Here is a 22,523-nt window from a genome sequence, read left to right on the forward strand (position 1 = left end):
GATCATCTGAGCTACTTTCAGCTATCAGCTGCCGCAACAGACAGCAAGGGAAGACTGAGTTCACAACAATAACATCTGTAGAAACACTGTTAGGATGTATTTCTATATATGGTCAAGTGGCTCAGGCTACAAGCCAGACAGTCTAGTATGTTTGTCAGCAGAATGACAGACATAGGACAAATTTAGTTGGAAAGGCCCCAACTGACCAATTAACAGTACCCCTCGGAAAATGCCTGACATACCAGTAAGAGTATAAGTGTCTTTCTTTCTGGTCACATCTTAAAATTGTCTCATGCATGTAGGCGATTGCTCCGAGCTCGTAATTAAACATGAATTAAGAAAGAGGGGGTGTAATCCCATGAAAAACACAGCTGTGAAAAGGGAGAAGGAAACCACCATCTCATGAGACCTCCTGTGTGTTTCAACTGACAGTGTCTGTCTTTTCCTGCTAAGACTGTCACAACCTTTCATGTACTCTGACAATAAAGACAATCCCTTTGTCTTGTTCTCAGTCATGGATATTACTGATGGTTTATAATTGTTTTTGGACACCTTGTGAGGATTGTGGGAGTTGTGTCAAAATCACACTGTGTAGAGGTTGAAAGTTCTAGTTAACATGCATAGTTTGCTAAAATGAATATATACATGCACCTGTGTATTCTGTTTATGGATGTTTTCACAAGACCCTCTTGCACCAGCGAAATAATCTTCCTTTCCTTAGGTCTATTCTTCAGGATAGCTGGATCACTTGGTTTAAGAGGCTTACGTGCAGTAAAGTGTAAGCTATCAGTGAAAACACATACTTACTAGGTTGACAGAGCCTAAATGAAATATCTATCTCCACACTGTAGGAGAGGGATGACTGACTTTTCTTCTTTTTGGACTGACTGACTGTACGAACTGACTTAATATGGGCTACTGAATGCCTTAATTTCCTTTCAAGATTAATAAAGTATTTATCTATCTATCTATCTATCTAATTGCAGTTAAATATCAAATTTGACATGAAACATTTTTTAACTAGCAGAAGTATATATTTGTTCTGTGTTTTTTTGATTGATATAATTGTTTATTGGTTTGATGTAACCAGAAGCTGAATAAGTTTGGAAATCTGAATAAGGTTTTGCACCAAACTGTCAAAGCCCTGCAGTGAAAACAATTGTTATGTAAATGTTGTAGATGACGTCGTCTGTAACACTAGATTAAAATGTATTTTCAAAGGATTTGTGACAACAACAAAAAGTAATTACATGATTTTTATTTTTCATCAGGTGTACACATCCCCTTTGCTTCTCAAGGTCTGCGTTCAAGCATGGTACACACCTCTCTCAAACACAAACAGACCTTTGTCACCTTAATATGACCTTTATGGCTTTCATTGATAAAAATCAAAGTAATCAGTGTGTTATACTCCTTTGCAACATGGTATTACACTCCGGCCGTTTGGATCCAGCATGTTAAAACAGCAAAGAAAAAAAACAAAACCTGCCATCAGTTTAGTCAAGTCTCACAGTTTGATCATTCACAGTCATCCCCTCTCTAAAGAAACACAAATGCAATCATATTCATCCTATTACCTTGGCTTTTTATTGATTACAGAAATATTGCTATGACTTTCATTAAAGAAAAGCAAAAAAGCCAGAATGTGAATAGCTGTATCAAACCTGTACACTTTTTTGTATATACAGAGTGAGGGATCATCTATGTACATGCTACATACTGTCACACTCTGGGTAAATAAGTAGTCCTTCTGAGAGACACGGGTGAGGGATTACTTCACCCTTTCCAAATTAGAAAAAGATGCAGAAGTGACCCGAAGTCAGTGTCTGCGGAACTGGAAACTTCAATCTACAGCCTGCAAGCCATCTCATCAATACAGTACATGTTGACATGTCAGTTGTGTGCTTGAACACCTGGTGCTTGGAGGCTTGAGTTTGGTCCTGTTGTTTCTGGCAGCTTGTAACAATAACAGCGTGAAACAACAGTGTGTCTGAGTGCTTTGGGTCCTGCTAAATACCAAAAAGCTTTAGTGCTCAGCAATACAGGCGACATAATAGTTTTTACCGCACTATGCACCTTGAAGTTGAGTCAGATTTGTCATACAAACTATCTGGTCCCGGTGCTGGCAGCACATCACATTTGTTGCTCAATACGGTGTTGTTTTCATCTCATTTTAATGTACAGTCTCCAGACGTTACAGGTCAATGTGGTGTTTGGTGTAAAAAGTCATGTAATAATGTCACGTCCCATGCAAAATTTAAATCAACAGGAGGTATTCCTTTTCCAGCAGCAGCTATTTCACATACCAACTGAAAACATCTGCGTATTTAATACACATGCTTAAAAGAGATGACGAGAATTAGACACGGGTTAGGTAGTATCTGAACAGCAACATTACAGTCAAATCAACAGAGAATGAATAACACAGAGGACTGACAGGTTGATGCTGAAAAATGATTCTTCTTCTTCTTCACATACAGTTCAAACCAGCTTTGCAAAGGGGTTTCAGGCCATGTTCAACATATTCTGCTCTGCTGGGGAGAATACAAGATCAGCTGTACCTCGCAGAATCCACAAAACAACACAAGCAATAAGTCCTGAGCTCAAGGAATGTGCAACACGTCCCCAGCCAGTCGCCAACCTGTTCCGGTGGGAACACAGTAAAGACTGAGAGGACAGCATCCTGGAATTATCATTGCTTCTGACAAGTAAAAAGTATAATCATATATACAGATTTTTTTTTAAAAAGAAAAAAGAAAAAAAAAAGAGCAAAAATAAATGCACGTGGAGTTCGGGCAGAAGAAGGTGGGGAACTCTGAAGGGTCTACTCATGATCTAAAGAGGTCAAATCAGGTGTAAAGAGAACATTTCAACGTCAACACCTGTACACCACGCAACAAGTCAAGACAACGTCTGAGTCAAGGCAAAAAGAGGAAGGGGGTGTCTAAGAATAAGCAGGTGAGGATTTGTACACTTCCTTTACCTCTCTGTCCTCACAGGTGTTAGGAAACAGGAGTTCTTACAGTTCTTTACAGCGTTTGACAAATGTAATTACTGTCGACTACTAGTTTGTGGATTGCAGAGTGATCTTAATTGTAGTGTAGTCAAGTGTCTTTTTTTTGGTGTTATTTAATGATTCTTATTCATTCTAATATCTAGCGTGTACTTTACACCCTACTCTGCTTGAGTGACTGATGAGGTAAAGTTATCGACAGCCACCCTGACCTCTATCGGACAATAAGGTGCTAAAGTTTATCTCTGTAAACTCCAATGATATACACGATTAACTTTCAAGTGAGCCAAAAGTGTGTGTTTGTGTATGTGTTTAAGAGAGACAGAGAATGAGAGAGAGAGAGAGAGAGAGAGAGGGAGATAGAGAGAGAGAGAAAGACATTGTGTATGAGTGTGTGTATGAGTGTGTGTGTGTGTGTGTGTGTGTGTGAGAGAGAGAGAGAGAGAGAGAGAGAAATGTTTTAAAGATCATGTAATAAAGGGCTAAGAGGTTAGGCCAGGGTTTTGGGTTTGAGGTGCAATATTCAGAGTTTGGATACAGGCATGTTATGAAAAAGCAGAGTATTACAGCTCAGTCTCTTTATGTACAACAACAGTCCGTGGGAAGAAGAAAAAACAACACGGGAGAGAGCGACATGGTTTCTCTCTCTTTTTCTCTGCCTTTGAATCATGTCCACTTCCACTCCTCCTTCCTCACAGCTCACTGATACAGCAAGTTCTGTTCAAACTGAGTCAGCACACATCCTAAATGCTGCCCTCTTCTGGGCAGCAGCGGTAGTAGCAGCAAGGAGAATCTTGTACTCTCCCACTTTTCTTCCAGCTGAGCTTCACGTACGTCTCTTATTTTTCATTTTTCAGTCTTTAGAGCTGAGCTGAGTTTTTTTTTTAATTTTTTTTTAAGTCAAGTATGAATTCTTCAGCCTTAGTTTGGTGTGGTTTTGTTTCAATTTCAATGTATGTGTGTGTGTGTTTATTTTTTTTTCTCTTTTTCTGTGTTTGTGTGTGTGTGTGTGTGTGTGTGTGTGCGTGTGTTATGTGGCAGGGTGTGTGTCACTCCTTCGGTGTATGTGTGGCAGGGTCAGTGAATGTCTGACAGGGCAGCTCCACGTGTCACTGTCCTCCTCAGCGCCCCCGCCAGCACTAAAACAACACACTCTGCCTCCTGTTCTTCCCCTGGGCTAAGAGATGGAGAAAGGGACAGAGAAAGAAAGAAAGAGAGGGTGGGGGAATGTGAAAACATTTTTTGGATTTGGTTTGGAAACACAAACACACACCACAACACACCTACAGATTTCACTCCATGCCCACAACTCACAATATACACTATATGGCCAAAGGTATTGGACACACAACCATTACATCTTATTATCATTACATTTTAAACTTTTTTTTTCTTTTCAAAACCATGAGCATTAAAATGCTGCCTCTGCTCTTTTAAGGGTTTCCACAAGATGGGAAACTGGCTGTGGGGATTTTCTCCCATTACCCACAAGAGCATTAGTGAGGATTGGTGCTGATGTTGGGTGATAAGGCTTCATCCAAAAAGTATTTGATGGGGTTAAGGTCAGTGCTCTGCACAGGCCAGTCAGGTTCTTCCACACCAAACTTTAAATACATTTTTTAATGGATCTTGTGTTGTGCATGCAGGGGACAGCTACCATTGCACATACCAAGGTCATGATTTGGAAATGTTACCTGGGAATTTGGGGGTTTTAACAACCCTGGGAAACTACAAAGAAAACATGGTGCATGTAGTATTATCATTACTTCCAATCCAAGTTTAATTCCATCACAACTACAATTATTAAAAACTGAATACTGTCCAGCCTTGAGACAGTATCCAGATCTTCATGCTGGAAAATTACATTGCAGAAAATATAATCAAACAATTAACCGCATAAGCACAAAAGAATCCCCATCAACTGGAGCGTCCTGATTAAAAATGCTGATTATGTAATTGCAGTGTCCCCTTTGTTGCATGACCTGATTTTTTTCTACAATCTTGGCTAGGTTCTGAGTGCATGCAACACCCTGCTGAAAAAAGTAAAGGGCACTTAAAAAAGGGATGAAATTTTCTTAAATCCCTAGACCAAAATTAATAAAATTGGCCACATAGTGGAACTGTGTTATTATCACTGCCAATACTTTATTTCTATAACCTGTAATATAGCACATATCATGTCACTTAAGCTAAACAATACTTACCAGTAACTTTAAAACAACTGCAGTAAAACCACAATCATATCCATGCTAATAAAAAAACAAAAAACAAACACACGCTACACCCTCACTTCACCCTTCACTTACAGGCTACATCTCTCGCTGGAGAAACCTAAACAGGACTGCAAATGAAAATAATCAAATGACTCCCCATTCTCTGATCCCATTCTTTTCTTTTATGAAAATATTGTTGCCCCTTTCATCCCCTGAAAAAAACACTGGGAGAGGCTCGCTCTGAGAAAAACAGGATTAGGTGAGTGAAAGCTGAGATGATGCATGTGGGCCCAGGGCTTGAAATGTGAGATAAAGCCGCCCAAGGGAGCAAAAATGGGGAGAAGAGTTGACAAAGAAAAAAACAATAGAAAGGATTCAATTGTATGACTTCAAACAAGTGAGGTAATAATATGTTGTTTTGGTTCGGGGAATGCAAGAGGGGATGAGAAATGCAACCACATGTTGTCCAGTTCAGCAACCAGGAGAGACAATCCCACTATATATAGTGAGATTGAAACAAAGACAAGGTGCTAATAGATAGAAGAAAAGAGGCCAGGTGACAGCCAAACAGAAAAAAAGAGAATGGGAACTGAACAGAAGACAGACAGAATGAAAGAGACCGTATTTACCAGGACGGTAGGGGCCACTCAGCCAGTGGAATTGGAGGAGAGAGTGTGACTCTGAGCCCTGGGATTGGCTGCTTCTCTCTGGAAGTACTGCGAAGGTGCAGAGCCTAGCTTATGGGCCATCGCTTTTTTGGGGGGAATTGGGGAAAAGGGAAGGTTGGGAATATAAAGGTGTTACGGAGGAGTTGGAGTAGGGTACACAAGGGAGATAGAAAGGATTAAGGAAAAGATGAACATTGCGAAAGAAGAGTGCATGGGTACCAAGAAAGAGAGGGGGACAGTTTATCAGAACATGTCAGTGGAAGCAGAAAGAAAAGAGACACACAAACACTGAGACTGTGACAGAGACTGAAACACTGAAGTAAATCTAACAAAATGTCAAAAGGGCACATCAGGTATAAACAGCTGACTGGTTGGTAATTCTATAGTTGGGTTTCTGTATATATCTTGAATAGTATTGTAATTACTGCATCTTTTTAAAAAAATCTGACAGCACTTAAAGCAATGTTGACCTTTGGTGGAACCTAATGGCTTCCTGTCCATGATACTGCATACATCCACATATTGTCTGTGTTAGATACTCTTGTGGTCTGAGTAGGACAGGCAGGACAGATATGTTTGCTCACTGCATGACAAAATTTGGCATTTTTCTTTCCTCACAAAGTAAAATAACTTTAAGAAGAACTATATTTTGCTTTGTTTGTTTTGAATTTGGTCAGAATCTGTTCATTTATATTCAGAAAATGTGCTTTTCTTTCACTCATTACATTTTTCTTCATGCCGAGTGGAGACAGAGCGCCTTTCTTCTTCAAAGAGCACAGAAGTACTATACAGGCATTTAACCATATTTGGACTTTTATACAGTATGGCCAGAAGCTTATGTCAAACTAGGTTCAACATTGCTTTAATGTGTCTTGCAGCAGCTGTAGGGGCTGTGGATCTGTATGTGATGTAAACACGAACCAGGCGATAGACTGGGAAATCTGTGTGTGACAGTTATGACCACACAGTGGCATGAGAGACGACATAAAGCAAAGTTAGACAGAGAAAAAAAAGAGAAGGAAGAAGACAGGGAGCAGAACCTATTTTCTATCATATTCCCACTATGAGTTCCTCATTTTCTACTTTTCTTGCTTTATTTTTCTATCGTGGGGGACTTACTTGACTCCGGGTAGACTGAGGATCTCTTCCCTGGATCTTTCTGGAGCTGAATGCCTTTTATGGAGAAGATGGATGCAGCTGAAACAGAAAACAGAAAGTTGGTGAGACAGCGTTTGTGCACTACATGCGTAATATTAAAGTTAGTATTGTACTCACTGTCAGCCAGTGTTTGAAGCTGGTCCCCAAGACTTCTGAAATACGTGTGTCTGAGAGCATCCTCGGCTGATACACGTTTCTTAGCCTCAAACTAGAGACACAGATACGATCATTAGCATTTAATCCAATGAATTAGATACACTTATCTTAAAAGTATCATTATCTGTAATACAGCAATGTCTAATACCTGCAGAAGCACGGAGAGCAAGTCATGACCATCGTTGTCTATCCTGTGTGACAGAAAACGCAGAGAGGAAGCGTAGAGAGTCAGTGTAATCAAATGCTGACCTAAGCTTCATAAAGCAGTATAGTGTTCCTGCCGTTCCAACAGTGACGGAAATGCTTGACTACTGTTCCTACTGAAAATCAATCCTGCATCTTATCTCATTACATCTAATGTATCCCAGTCACTTAATCTACACACACACACACACACACATACACACACACACACACACACACACACACACACACACACACACACACACACACACACACACACACACACACACACACACACACACACACACACACACACACACACACACAGCTGTGAGCACATGCACCTAAATCTACATACCTGGGTGCGTGGTTGACAAGGGGCTCTGCGTTGTATCGAGGGAAATTGTATGTCTTAAACTCTTCACTGGTGGTTATACCAGGCCAACTCTCTTCTGTAGGCGTACCTGTTGAAGAGATATTAGATTAGGTGACATACGCACAACAAAAAATGTTGCACAAGGAAATGCTTGTGCAGATTCTCCTGCTGTCATCTCACCAAGGATGCGGAATATGAGGTGAAGCTCATCCTCCACAGTCGATCCAGGGAAGAGGGGTCTGCCTGTGATCATTTCATAGAAGATACAGCCCACACCCCTGAACAAAGAGACAGAAACAGCAGAATAAGTGTTAGCCTACAAAAGACACATGTGACATCTAAGCAGGTTGTGATATTAACATACACTATGCCTCTAATGTCTGTCATCCATAATGCAACACTGTAATGTTATCTGACCAAAGATTACAGTGTGCAGAGTCCAAAGATCGGCAGACTGCTTAACAACAGTATCATAGTTGGTTCCAAATGCTCATATCATAAAGTGCAAAGTGATCAGATGCTATACAAAGTAGTATCAAATACAAATGCAAATAAAAGCAAACTACTCCCAGTAGTGCTCTGAGTACTTTAAATGGTCATATACAGTATCACACAACATAAAGACCCCAGCAAAGCATAACAAGGGACTAATTTAAAAGAAAAGAAATCAAGTTACGTTTATAAAGTAGATCAAACATTCAACATATTATAGCACCAAGTAGTTCCTCCTAACCCACTATTAAGACTTTTCACATTAACTGTGTAACAGCACAATTTGCAAATTTGGGGGAAAGCTTGGGGGATGGACAGAAGCACTTAAGATGAGAACAAAATTTAAGAAAATGGGCGTAAAGAAAAAGACAGACAGACAATAGTGTTTTTGCTCACCACATGTCTATGGGTGTCGAATATTCAGTGGAGCCTAGAAGCACATCTGGTGGTCGGTACCATAATGTTACAACTTCATTTGAGTAGGTCTTTGTGGGGACAGACTTGGCTCGTGCCAAACCTTAATTAAGCAAATAAAAAGACATAAAATGATAAGAAATAAGATAAAAAAGATATTACCTTATTTACATACTGTGGGGCAACACAGGTGAACAGGACAAAAAAAATCCTGTCAGAACTTGTCACAAGTCATATCAGAATGAAACTTCACACATTGAATAAGGGCATAATTGTTTTTACGTATTGATTTAGACATCTTTTAAAAATGGGAAAACTGTACATCATGTTAAACTGTTTTGTGTGAGTGGATCATGTAATTACAGTTTTACCTGAAAAGCCTAATTAGAAATTTATAATGAGGGATTACACTACACTACAGTATGTCATAATGGATTATTGCCTGTAGAGGGCAGTGTTGGGTGGTAAATCACTTCAATCTATGTTGCCCTGTTGGGTGTAAGGAGCAGTATGGCCTTTAGGGGCCGCTAGTGAGGCTTTCACACTCTTACTTCTGTTTTATAATAGAATAAAAGATATTTTAGGAAAACATTGATAAAAGGAAAAAAAAATTATAAGTTCTCTGTAGCTGCTGCATCTAGTTTTGAACATTTTGCAAACTTGAAAACTGTAGTTGTTATTGTAGGAAAGTCAGGTAAACATCAATACTACTCCTGCCAGAATAACAAATTTCACTTGTTGTGCGTCTACTCTTGATCTTCATCTAAGAAGTCAAACAAACAAACAAAGTTTTAAGATCGTCAACAAGACTATTGTTATTCTAGTAAAAGTGAGTGTACCAAAGTCTGCCAGTTTCAGCTCTCCTTTTTCATTGATGAGCAGGTTCTGGGGTTTAAGGTCTCTGTGGAGCACCTTCCTTCTGTGGCAGTATGCCAGACCTCGTAACAGCTGGAACAGGAAGATCTGCAGAGGACAGGAGAGTTTGATATTACATTAAACACTACGAAGAAAATAAAAAATAATACGAAAACAAATTTAGTGTATTACAACACAATGCAATACTCAATAACTCAAACACATTTTTAGATTTATCATTCAGAAGCCAAGTTGCCTACCACTTTTACACCACTATATACAAAGACGAGATGGAAGCAGTAAGAAGAGATTATTCTGTATTTACATTACTGAAAAAACATTCAACAGTAGTTCCTTCATTACTTCAGAATTCTCACTCAGCACTGAACAGATGTATTACTCTGAATTACCTTGACATTGTGTACACTCATGATGCTCCCACAGTCATCCATGTACTGCTTCAGATCTTTTTCCTAATGAGAGAGAGAAAGAGAAAGAAAGAAAGAAAGAAAGAAAGAAAGAAAGAAAGAAAGAAAGAAAAGAGCGTAGATATGTTAGTTATACAATCAAATTAGTATAATAAGACCTTTACAGACAAATGCACAGTCAACATGCACAAAAGCACAGTACACACACTCACCAGATACTCAAACACGAGCGTCAGGCACTTGTCAGTGTGGATTATGTCATGGAGAGTGACAATATTGGCGTGCTTCAAGTCTTTCAGTAGAGACACTAGAAGAGGGAGACACATCAGAGACTGTCAGTCAAATACAGACAACCTACAGTATGAGAAGTAACAGCTCATAGTGTATCAACAGCACAGGAAGATACAAGACACTACAATTACTGTATGTCCCAGAAACACTTAAAACAATCCTCTACATGCTTCTTGTCAGTATGATCCAGTGTCGACCATGATTTAAACTTAACAGCAGTTCAGTACCTTCTCGGATAGCTGTGCAGGGTGCACCCTCTTCATGCTCCAGCCGGATCTCTTTCAGCGCTACTAAGTTGTCTGTTAATTTGCTTCGTCCCTTAAAAACTGTAGCGTAAGTCCCCTGTAGAGATGAGAAGCAAATGAATGCATTTTCAGGAGGAGTTTCTATGTAGTTAATGTCACTTTAGCTGATTTTTTGATTGATCCTACCTCCCCTAATTTGTCCAGTTTGATGTAGGTCTCGAGTTTCCCGAAGCCAATTTCAGACTAGAGAAGACAGAAAAGAGACAGTTAAGGAGGTTATGAGCACTATAAATGTGTATTATCAAGACACCAGTTCACATTTAATTTGGGTACAGACTGATTGTAGACCAAGCTAGATTGTCAACCATATTTCTCTGGAATATCTCTTGAATCAAATCCTCGAAGTCGCAGCTCTTAGTTCAGATTTCAGTCCCATTGCTCTTGACATTTGGCCTACAACTGCAGGGGTCTGAGTCACCAAGCCTTGTTATTCTGTGTGTGCGTCTTTGTGACTGTGCTAAAACGTCGGCTCAGCTTCTCCGAAATTTGGATGTTACTGTCCCATCACTGCTGAAACAGTTCAGCACCCTGTAGAAATGGTATGTGTCAGATTGGATATTGGAAATTTTTCTCAGGGTCTTAGCTAGTTTGACCATTTTTATGTTATTTGACATTTTTGAGTGTGCAAACATCACATTTTAATAAGTACAACCTGCTCAGTAAATGCAAGCTCAGTGTATGTTATATCTTGGTGTAATATCTGACACTGGCATTAAAAAGAGTGAATGTCTGAAACATTGTACATCATGCAATAGCATATACAGTACATGCACATAGTTGCACACACACACAGACACGCACGCACACGCATCTGTGTCTCATACTTTAGTAGACATGGCAGATTTTTTGTTGGCCTAATCTGAACAAAATGTTATTCCACCTCAGTGCCTCCTCCCTTTCTGTTGCTACAAAGTGACGTCTTTGCAAGTTGCACGTATATACTTTGGCCACAGGAAGTCAGTATAACAACGACAGCCGAATATGGCAGAAGCTATTTCACTCCAGACAACTTAAAGGGGATTACGTATTTATTTCTAAACATAGATATAGATATTCAGTGGCACACTTCACAGATGTGCATGCATATTACATTCTGAATTAATCCTGAATACCATTAATAAAGGTTTAGCTGCATAATGTATGTGGCCCCCGGGTTTCGAGGTCATGAATTATAAATGGATGTAGCTATGTCAAACTGTGATACCCACAGGCCTGTCAGTGTTTATCCCTCTCATTGTCACTTTTCCTCATTTATTTGTCTATCTCTGTCAGGGTCGTTTCAGCCATGTTTTATCTGTGTTCATCTCTCGGAGCCTACCCATCTCTTTCAATCTAATGCTGGCCCGTCCCATCATGATGCTGATATGAATGTTAGGACAATCGTATCTGTGTGTGTGTGTGTGTATGAGGGGCAGGGGTCTCCAGTGACCAAGTTAGTTGATGAAGCATGTGATCTCTTTAAAGGCATGCCTAAAAGCGACGGATCAGGCTCGGACACAAGATGACACACTTTCACACTGAAACAAGTGTGTGTGTGTGTGTGTGTGTGTGTGTGTGTGTGTGTGTGTGTGTGTGTGTGTGTGTGTGTGTGTGTGTGTGTGTGTGTGTGTGTGTGTGTGTATGTGTGCGCATGGGTATGCACACATTGTATTTTGCATAATTTATCAAACAAAAAAAGAAATTAGTATCAATATCTAGTTATGCATCTGGTATTTTGCAATTATTGAAAATAAATATTGAAAACAATAAAATACACAGATTAATGAATCAGTAAAAACTTCAGAGATGTGTGTGTGCATGTGCATGTACTATGTGCTGAGGCATGTGTTGCACGTATATGCCTCTGTCTGTTTGTAGGCAAGAGAATATTTTGTCATGAGACATACAGCCTATGCTCAAATGTACACACACACACACACACACACACACACACACACACACACACACACACACACACACACACACACACACACACACACACACACACACACACACACACACACACACACACACACACACACACACACACACACACACACACACACACACACAGCACCCCTTTCTGTGTTTGTGACAGGAGCTGTCAGGAGCTGTTGCTAAGCTGTACTGCTCATTTGAGGGGAGTCTGTCTCATGAGCAACACACGCATATACACACACAGTGACACACACACCAAAAATACATAAAACACACATAGGCTATCGCTACCTCCCCCAACCTCCCACACCGATCCCGCTCCAGAAAATAAAAGTGCGGCCTCTCGCCTTGTTGAAGTGTGTCTCTGACACAATGGAGAACCACAGCTCTTTACTTGCAGCCCACTCTAATTGCGCTGCCTGTCCACGTACCTCACAATTCTTTTTTTTGTGTGAGCATGTGCGCCTGCGTATGCTTTCGATGGCAACGGGTTAATTTCATTCCCAACACTCCAGTGAGCTTACTCAGCAGAACTAGGTCAGCCTATGTTTTAGTGACAAAATGAAAGCAACATAAAACCAAACAAAATATTGCTTGTATGTGAGTGTGTTCTGTCTGTGCCTGTAGAGGAGCTGAGGAGAGATACAGATAGATAGACTGACAGCAATGAGTAAGAAATGTGAGAAGAGAGATGTCTGCAGCTGGAATCTAATGCGTATTGTGAAGAATGTCCATTACCTTGACCACATTTCATTTTTAATCAGGGTTTCTCTACGTGCTGCCTGTAAGAATGCTGGGTGGGAAAAGAGACAGGATGGATTGAGAGTATTGAGTGGGAGAGGGAAAATGACGACCTTCTGTTAAGAAGATAGGTGGCTTTGGGAGGTGGGAGGAAAGGAGCCCTTTCATTAACATGACCTAGCCAGTCGTTTCAATCAATCAACCAATAAACATCTTGCAACGAACAAGGCTAAAGGAGTTGGCTGAAACTTGAACTCAGTAATGACTTTTTTTTGTTTTTATCCTTTAACAATCTTAACTTTTACTTATAACCAAGGGGAGAGAAGCACATATACTGGTGGATGTTTAACAGTTGCAGAGTTTGATATTCTGTATTTTCAGGGCTGAACGTGTCCAAAAAAAGTGTTGTATAACACGGTTAAGGGATGTGGTTTGAGATTAAATGACATCTCCTTCATCAGCACCGTTGGACTCTGAATTTCATTGGCATGCCGTGAATAATTGATTATAAATGGGCAACAGCCATGAAAGAAACCTGATACCAACCAACTTCACTTACATTACATTGGAAGCGATTCAAAGGTCAAAATACACAGTTTCAAATGTGGCCGTCTGCTACGGGACACCCGACACGTGTTCTCTGTTACGGTAACAAATGACAAGCACGCTGGAAGTCCAAAAGCCATTACATCAGAAACATACTGTAATTTTAAAGCTTAAATTCTTTCAGATAACTGTGACTGACTGAAGGAGCCCACTGCAGCTACATGTATGTTCACACAGACTTTTGTGTGCCAATGTTTTTTCAATCAAACTGAGCTCAAACTGACCTAAGGGCCAGTGTTAAAATGTATGAGAACACATATAAAGTGGTGTCCCAATTTATTCCAAGGTTCCAGCTCAGACAATGTTGTCACTAAATCTGTATAAAAGTAGGACTGAAGCAAAATAAGTGAACGTTTTGTGAGAACAGTGCACTGCACAGTCTGCAAGGATGCACCTAACTACTTACAGTAAACAATATGAGTCATTAGCTGTGCTGTAGCTTCCTGCATATACTCAGCAAGATGGCCGAGATCAAACAATACATTTCTTTTCCTGCTTTTAAACTTGTCTGAGACTGGTCTTAACTTTCATCTCAGCAGTCATTTGTCTTTTATTACAACCCCCTCTACATATTTGTTCATCCATGTTTTCATAATCTTACCACCAAAAGAAATCATACTTTCTTGTCGCTTATTCCTTAATATCCCTCTCTCCCTCTCTTACTTCCGTGCTCTCTCGCTCACTTCAAGGTGTCCCGTTGTGTAATCCCAGTCAGTAGAGGAGCTGCAGCAGATGAGTCGAACACTGCCGCTGAATTATTGATTGATCTATTACATCACGTACATACAACAACCCTAAAGACGCACTGCAACACGCAAGTGGACATACCCAAGCACATGTCTGCCACTCCTTTCCACGATAAAGACACTAACATATCTCGAGTCTACTCCATTCTTCTCATCCACTCTTACAACATAAACCTCTCTTCTTCCCTGCAAACCTCCCTTCAAAAGATTATTTCCTTTCATCTCTGTGAGACGCCTGCAGAAAAGCTGCGTCATTAAATCACTTCAAGCAGGGAGCCGGAGGCAGGGCACTGGCCCTGTTCAATAATTACAGCAAAAATGGTTGATGGAGGGCGAACTCTCTGCACTTTCCCATAGACTATTCAAGGCTTTCTGTAATCGTGTTTAAAGTTAAATGTATCCGTAAAGAGCATAAATGTAAGGCTTGGAGGATGAGCGAAACTGAGAGCATGTGCTCTTCCTTTAACTTGAGAGAGTGAGTGATGGCAGAAACAAAAGAGTGATGTGGAATAAAGTGCGACCAAAATAAAAACCAAGTGAAAGAATAAGAGTACTTCAGCAGCAACACAAAGCCGCGTAAAGGGATATGTTGCATATTCATGAATATTTGCTTATTTCTCCCCAGTTGACCCCCTCTCTATCCATCCAGACCCCTCCTCACTCTACCACCCTCAGATTCTTACCCATAATGCTCTTGGCCTGGATACATAATACAGAATTCATCATTCATCCCCCTACTGAGCCATTGTTAGCTCTATAGCATAACTCAGTGCGCATTTAAAATGAGTGTTTGTGTGTTTGCAGCGTATGTGTGTGTCTTAGTCTTAGTCAACCATTTTAGTAGCACACAATGGCATTGCGGGTTCATATTACTTTTGTTTCGAGGCAAAGCAAGATCAAAAGAGTCATACTCATGAAAGTATGCATGTAGACACACAGTACACATCACCCAAGCAGCTGACAAAAACTAGTTTAAATATACAGATGAAAATACACACATAGACACACACACACAAACACACACACACACACACACACACACACACACACACACACACACACATTTGGCACTGACCAATGAAGCACGTCGTAGCCTGCGGCTCATGGGTTTGTCAAATGGTGGGCTGTTCATGGCAAACTTCTCCAAGTAGCCCTCCGGTAGCCTGATATCAGCTGGGAGAGACAAACGTTTGTTTATGTCCTGAAACAGAAAGAGAAAGATTCAGAGAGAGACAGAAAGAGGTTTGTGAGTATCACAATATATCAATCATAACAAGCAGCTGCAGCTCAGGAGGTAGAGCAGGTCGTTCACCAATAGAAAGATTGGTGATTCGATCCTTGTATTGAAGTCTCCTTGAGCAAGATACTGAACCCCAAATTGTTTGTGAAGGCTATGCCAGCAGTGTGTGAATATGTTTGTGTGAAAGTGTGAATGTTGGTGTGCTGTGTAAATCGCTTTGAATGATTGGAAGAATTGAAAGAAGTTATATAAAAGAAATCCAAGATGATTTTTCCCCCCTAACTTGAAACTTGTAATGCTATGAATGTTGGCATGTTTTGAGGAGGAGTTTCTATACACAATAAAAAACAAATGTCCATTCATACTGATACAATATCAAGCGTAGTAATTTCATTTTATACCATAAAGGCCAGAATAAAGATTCTATGTTATTTGACATTTGTATATTAGGTTATTAAATGTACTATAATGTGTAGTGTAATATACAGCTGCAATGATTAATTAATTGACAGAAATTTCCAAATCAATTAATCGTTTTGAGTCATTCTTTAAGAAAAAATGTCAAAATTCTCTGGTGCCAGATTTTTTAAATATTTTGTAGTTTCTTTGGTTTTCTACGATAGTAAACTTAATAACTTTGGTTTGTGGACTGTTGGCCAGGAAAAAAGAAGATATTTGAGGACTTTTCTGAAAATAATCACGTTTTGTTTAAATTGTGTAATTTAAATAAAGTAGATATGACAATATGACTAGAAGTATAACCTTCTAGTCTTAATACACTAACTGCACCATTAACCGTCATTAACCCTAGACTAGTCTTCTTGTGTTCATCACTTTTTCTCAACTGACATCATGTGCCTAAATTGATCCCCATGATCTAGCATAAAAACTCTTTCATAAGCCTTAGTTACTTAACGTACTTGTCTGCTATTTAAAAAAACAAATGCAGTCAGCTTGTAAATCTGTCTCTTCCAGGAAGGAGTTAGTGATGTGACAGCCGCTCACTTCAGTCAAATACAAATCTTTGGTCTACAGGTGCCATCTGTTGTTGTAACATTTATGTCTCATAAGGATGAATGAAAGGTCAGTGCAAGGTTACTGAATGATGGGACTAGTTCTTTACAAGTTACAGACTCATTTTCAGAATGCATTGTTGGCAGGATGAGAAGGTTTAGAAACTTATGTGGAACACATCTGGAACTGGTAGCTAAAAATGCTTAATATGTTAGTCAGTGAACTTCTCTTCTGCCTACTGTAGTTGAATTCTCTTTGAGTATGTGTACTGTTTCGATGTCAAAATGTATATTCCAGTCAGATACTTCTTCTTGAGAAGAACCATTATTTGGTTAGATTTCTGCCAAAGATGACCCAATTTTTAAATGTAATTTTGAGAATTAAACACCATCATATATTTAGGTCACTGTGTTTTTTTAAAAGAAAATATTCACTTTTTAGCCCTTGCCAAAATGCAATTTGTGTGATGCTACTTTTCCCACATCGCATCTCTCCTATACGCTATCCATGTAGGACATGTTCTCTGGCAAGGTGCCAATCAGACGTTGTTTCCATGGCAGCAGGGGCTGCTTGGCCCAGTCCCAACAGCCCCACAGTATATGTGTCCTAAATGTGTGTGTGAAATGATACGTGTGTTTATATGAACATTAGTGGGAGGGTTTGTTTGTGTTTGTGTGTGTGAGTGTGTGTGTGTGTGTGTGTGTGTGTGTGTGTGTGTGTGTGTGTGTGTGTGTGTGTGTGTGTGTGTGTGTGTGTGTGTGTGCGCTTGAAGATGAAAGGCAGTGGGATTTTACGCTTGTAATGGTTTTATCTGAGCTCACTGGCTAACATCACAACATGCAGTATAACATACAAGCCATCACCCGAAGGACAGTGACACACTCCACAATTTCCACACACACTCTGAAAACACAGTCACACACACACACACACACACACACACACACACACACACACACACACACACACACACACACACACACACACACACACACACACACACACACACACACACACACACAGAGAGAGAGTAAAGGTCCGGCAATGCTCTGCAGACTGCATAAGCACATGATATGAAATATGAGCCACAAACACATGCGCTGACATGACCTACAGACTTTGACCAGAGTGATTTACATATTTGTAAGCTGAATGTCTGAAAAGCTTTAAACATGTGGAAAGCAAGCACAGCAATGCCATATAAGGTAAGAGCATCACAATAAAGATGTATATTCCTCTCAGAAATTTAATAATTGCCTAAAATGGTTCCAATAATACAAATGTTTAATACAATTCATAATTCCAGTGACTTCTGATGACCAAAACAACAGATCTTCACACATGCGTTTTTCAAAAGAGTAACAATGGAAACAAGTTCACAAAGACTGACACTCATGCCCTCTTATTTCCTGGTATAGACTGAATAAAGGTCCACAAACAAACACAAACACATGTGCCCCCATACTCACAATGCAGAACAGCTCTAGTAGCTCCCTCATTGTCCTCCTTAAACGTGTCTTTCTATACACTCACACACATGCGCTTTCCACGATGCATGTCTCTGACCTGCCACATGACTGCACACACACTGACAGTTAGAGAGAGAGAGAGAGGGAGAGGGAGAGAGAGATAGAGAGAGATAGAGAGAGATAGAGAGAGAGAGAGAGAGAGAGAGAGAGAGAGAGAGAGAGAGAGAGAGAGAGAGAGAGAGAGAGAGAGAGAGAGAGAGAGAGAGAGAGAGAGAGAGGCCCTGTAGTAGAGTGCCATCCACATGCTCAGAGAAGGAGGAGGAGGAGGAAAAAGGAAGAGGAGGAGGGGGAATGCAGGAGCAGAGGAGAGAGAGGAATGGACAGATTCCTGAGGGGAGGAAGGCAGATGGGGGGAAGGGGTGAATGGAGGAGGTTGACTGAGAGGAAACATGGTTTTTCTGTTCTCTCCCACCGTCATTTTGTCCTCCACCTCTCCTTCTCCCTCTTCTCTCTTCCTCCGTATCTCTTTTTTCTTTGTCATACCAATAATTATTCCTAGTTCCATAATTACCCTCTCATCCTAACATTTTCCTCTCCATCAGTGCGCCCCTCCTCTCTTTCTCTTTCTGTGTGGTAAACATGGTCTAAATTAGTCCCTTCCACTGTTCGCAGCAGCCTGTGTGTCCAGAGGCATTTCCCATAATGCTGCTGTGCTCATCAACTCTGCAACTCCTTCAAACAGACTAGCACACACATACTGTCTGACCGAGACAAGAACACATACTCAACGAAGAGGCTAAACAAAGCAACTTACCGTATAGCACTTTACCTGTTCATAGAAAGCACAGGTGCATTTTCGGAGGCAGGCAACTTAAACCTGGTCACACAAAAGCCAGGACTGTGTCCTTAATCTTTCACTATTTACTGTATAATAGTAGTTCACTATAGAATATAGTGAGTACACCATTTCAGCAAATAGTGAAGGAGTGAATGTTTACGGACAGAGCCCAAAAGTAATCTGTGAGATCATTGTTAAATCTCAATGAATAATGTTGTGTTCAGGTGTGCTTCTGTCTGTTTAGATGTATGAGTGCAGTATGGCTGGTGTAAAAGCAGGTGTGTATGTAGCAGGTGTGCGTCTTTGGCTTCCAGTACCTCATTAGAGATGCGCCGATGGTGGTTGTTCCTCATCCGGACCCTGACAGGACTTTGGACCTCATCAGAAGATGTCCCAGATGCCTGGTCGCTCTCCCCATCTGAACCCATCTTCACATTCTCATGGACAATACCTGTAGAAAACACGGGCACAAACAGACTGTTATTGTGAGGATTTACACTCTGTGACATTCTGTGCTGGGGGAGAAACCAAACCTAAGCTGAGTATTTTACAATCATCTTCGAGATGATAGTACTTCCATTTATCTCTGTTCTTTTTCAGATCACCTTTTGGTTGTTTTGTTTTGGGTTTTCTCCTCTATCAACCATCTCCTTGTGTCCATCGCAGGACACAACCATTTGTCTTTCTTAGATTTCATTCACCCCCTGTGAAAGCCATAGTAGGGTTCCCAAACCCCCACATGATGGATTGTACCACCAGCCATGCAGGGGTGTTAGCAGAGTGTGCGTAAAATGCCATTGGTGAGATGAGGAGGTCGATATTACCCTGCATGCAATGGGAGCTTTCCCGTCTCTGCCTACTACCCCCCACACCTCCATCCCCTCCAGAATCCATCTGATTAATGAGTCACGGTGCAGCAGACAGGACTGCCGTCTTCAATGGTGTGCAAGTCTGTGTGTGTGTGTGTGTACTGTATGTGTGTTTGTGTGTGAGTAAATGGGGGGAGGGGTCCCTCTTTGGGTTTCAGTGCATGATGCCTGATTGCTCTCAAGTCTGGGTCATGTACAGCACATACAGTATGTGTGTGCTGTGTTTGTCTTTTGTTTGGTGGAGCAAACTACTTTAAATGAGGAAATGACAGATGTCAAAGCTCACTGTGATCACCAACACCATCTTACCTTACCACCATGTTTACATTTTAAACAGCCACCATAGGCAGAGAAGAGGGCGATAGAGGGAAGATTAGTGGATCAGCTCTGGAAATGGAGCAGGAAGAGGATGGTTTAGGTGGGAAGAGGTGATGAGGAACAAAAAATACTGTAGGTCCCTTGAGTGACTGTGGCACGTCAGCCGTGGAAAAGAACAATTGAGGGCTAGATCGGATAGGAAAAGCAATTTATTATATAAATGTCAGCTGTCGGCTGTAGAGCGGGACAACACCGCTTGAGTCTGATTCTAGGTCATTTATGAGTTTCTCTTTCATGTAGTCAAGGTTAGGATTTGAGAAAGGCAAGCTGGCCTGAGGACTCTGCCTTAAGAAAAGATGGAATATTGAGCAGGGTATCAACAAAATATACTAAATACATGCTTTCTTTGAACTTTTTATAGCCTATAGTGAGTGCAACATAGAATATACTTTGGCCTGAAAATATGTGTCACAAATATAGTGTGTCAAAAAACTTTCCAAAAATCTATTAAAAACCATTTCTACACTTTTAATCTATTTTTAATGGATTCCTTTCAGAAGCTGTTATTACCTCTGAATTGTGCAGAGATTAGCTTCAACTAGTGTCTCAGTGATCCCAGCTGCTAATTTCAGCCTACATCTGTCCATTGGTCTAACTATCTGTTGACAAAGGCAGCATATGTTCATTAGCAGAACACAACCCAAACACAAATCCATCTGTGTAAATCCTCAGTAAACCTCTGAGTCTGACTTAGTGCCTACGGCCACAAGGCCAGGCACAGGGATATTGGATATGTTAAACGAATAGAATTTCTTGCCAAGAAAACTGAGTAGTCTTTCGTCATATCAGGCATCAACCCTCACAACCTTGATGGTGAAACATTAAACTCAAGTTAACTGACACCAGAGTGAGGGGAAATGGATCCAGGTTATCAACATACTGACAGACGCACACACATGACCACAGAATCCCAACGAGTTAGTATCCAGTGCTGCTGTTATGTCACCAGTCTTTCTCGCTTTTGGAGAGTTCCTGATTGTGTCTGTTTGTGTAAACAGTCAAGCAGATGCGGGTGGACGAGAAAGGCCAACTAACCTGTGAGGAAAATTCCACCTCCTGGGTTCTGAAACAATATAATATGATAACACTAATAACAATACATACAGATAATACATTAGCTAATACATTACCTTAGCTGTATGTCACCAGCTTTCACCAAAGTGTGAAAATGCCTATTCACACGTTCTTCCTAATCATGCAGGACATTCTTTTCCAGTCTCCTGCAGGTTCTTTCTGCTCCATTTCCAAGGCAGACTTACAGCAGACAGTAAATGTCATGAACCACCACTGCCTCCCTGTGTGGAGCCTGGCTGGCCTAGTTAGGGTTGTTGACTCCCTGCTAGCATGTCTACAAGAGTGAGTGGGTCAGTTTAGGACTATCCATACCTCACTCAACTCGGCATGTATGCTACTTTGCTGGAAATCCATTTCAGTCATATGTTGGTAGCCCCTCAGAAAATGATTGAAAAGCTATTGGAGAGGATGTTAAAAGAAGTAAGCGTAAGATTCACTTCAAGAACCCTTCAAAGAGTAATAGAAATCTTTTTTTTTGCCCTCCCGCAGCAAGGCCAGACATTGAGTTCAGTGGGTTGCTCAGGGGTGCACTGGTAGAATAGTTGCCACTGTCCACATCCCATGCATTACCCACTATTATTGTTAGGCTCTGAACTGAATCACCCTTTGTTGCTCTTAGGCTGGGAGTTCTCAAACTGATTTTAAGCACAGGAAAGCATAAAGTCTATATTTGGCCTGAGCAGCAGGAATAGAGATACTGTAGTCATTGCTGATGAGCAAACGAATAAAATATTCAAAAGAAGAACTTGAAGGTCTCTTTGCTTCTCTGAGGAGTCCATGGGATCCCTGAAGATACCCACACACACTGCCCTGGGCCAACCAACTGCATTTCTAATTTTTGCCACATAAAAGAAATACTATTTAGAAATTAATTAGTTGAAGATGTTCAAAGTTGAAGAATCAGCATATTCAGAGAGAAAGTTATTTAACATATTTCCGTGTCTTTGTATGTAACAAAAAAACCTCAGGACACACGTTTGATCTTAATTTCATGTCCCAGAGAATGAAATCATACAGAATATATAGAGACATATTGCTAAATGCAATAGGAATAAAACCAATTTAAACCTTTCTATGGC

At 40.5% G+C, this 22,523-nt stretch overlaps 1 protein-coding gene across 3 annotated transcripts in view; it reads right to left on the bottom strand.

The window, feature by feature from the left end:
• Positions 1–1,242: 1,242 nt before the first annotated feature.
• LOC133988283 (cyclin-dependent kinase 17-like) overlaps positions 1,243–22,523 on the bottom strand; it is a 39,073-nt gene continuing 17,792 nt past the window's right edge. For 2 of the 3 annotated variants that reach the window (XM_062427885.1, XM_062427884.1), the window contains 14 exons: positions 19,441–19,574; positions 15,638–15,763; positions 10,679–10,735; positions 10,475–10,589; positions 10,169–10,263; positions 9,939–10,001; positions 9,513–9,636; positions 8,656–8,776; positions 7,948–8,045; positions 7,750–7,855; positions 7,357–7,399; positions 7,170–7,260; positions 7,014–7,091; positions 1,243–4,190 (listed from right to left, as the gene is read on the bottom strand). In XM_062427885.1, the coding sequence (XP_062283869.1) occupies positions 4,153–4,190; positions 7,014–7,091; positions 7,170–7,260; positions 7,357–7,399; positions 7,750–7,855; positions 7,948–8,045; positions 8,656–8,776; positions 9,513–9,636; positions 9,939–10,001; positions 10,169–10,263; positions 10,475–10,589; positions 10,679–10,735; positions 15,638–15,763; positions 19,441–19,574 (1,289 nt within the window). In that variant the 3' untranslated portion in view covers positions 1,243–4,152. Of the gene's footprint in view, positions 5,978–7,013; positions 7,092–7,169; positions 7,261–7,356; positions 7,400–7,749; positions 7,856–7,947; positions 8,046–8,655; positions 8,777–9,512; positions 9,637–9,938; positions 10,002–10,168; positions 10,264–10,474; positions 10,590–10,678; positions 10,736–15,637; positions 15,764–19,440; positions 19,575–22,523 lie in introns of all 3 variants that reach the window. The other variant, XM_062427886.1, reaches the window with a different exon arrangement.

The sequence above is a fragment of the Scomber scombrus genome, chromosome 10 (genome assembly GCF_963691925.1).
Source record: "Scomber scombrus chromosome 10, fScoSco1.1, whole genome shotgun sequence".
In the NCBI taxonomy this organism is placed as follows: domain Eukaryota; kingdom Metazoa; phylum Chordata; class Actinopteri; order Scombriformes; family Scombridae; genus Scomber; species Scomber scombrus.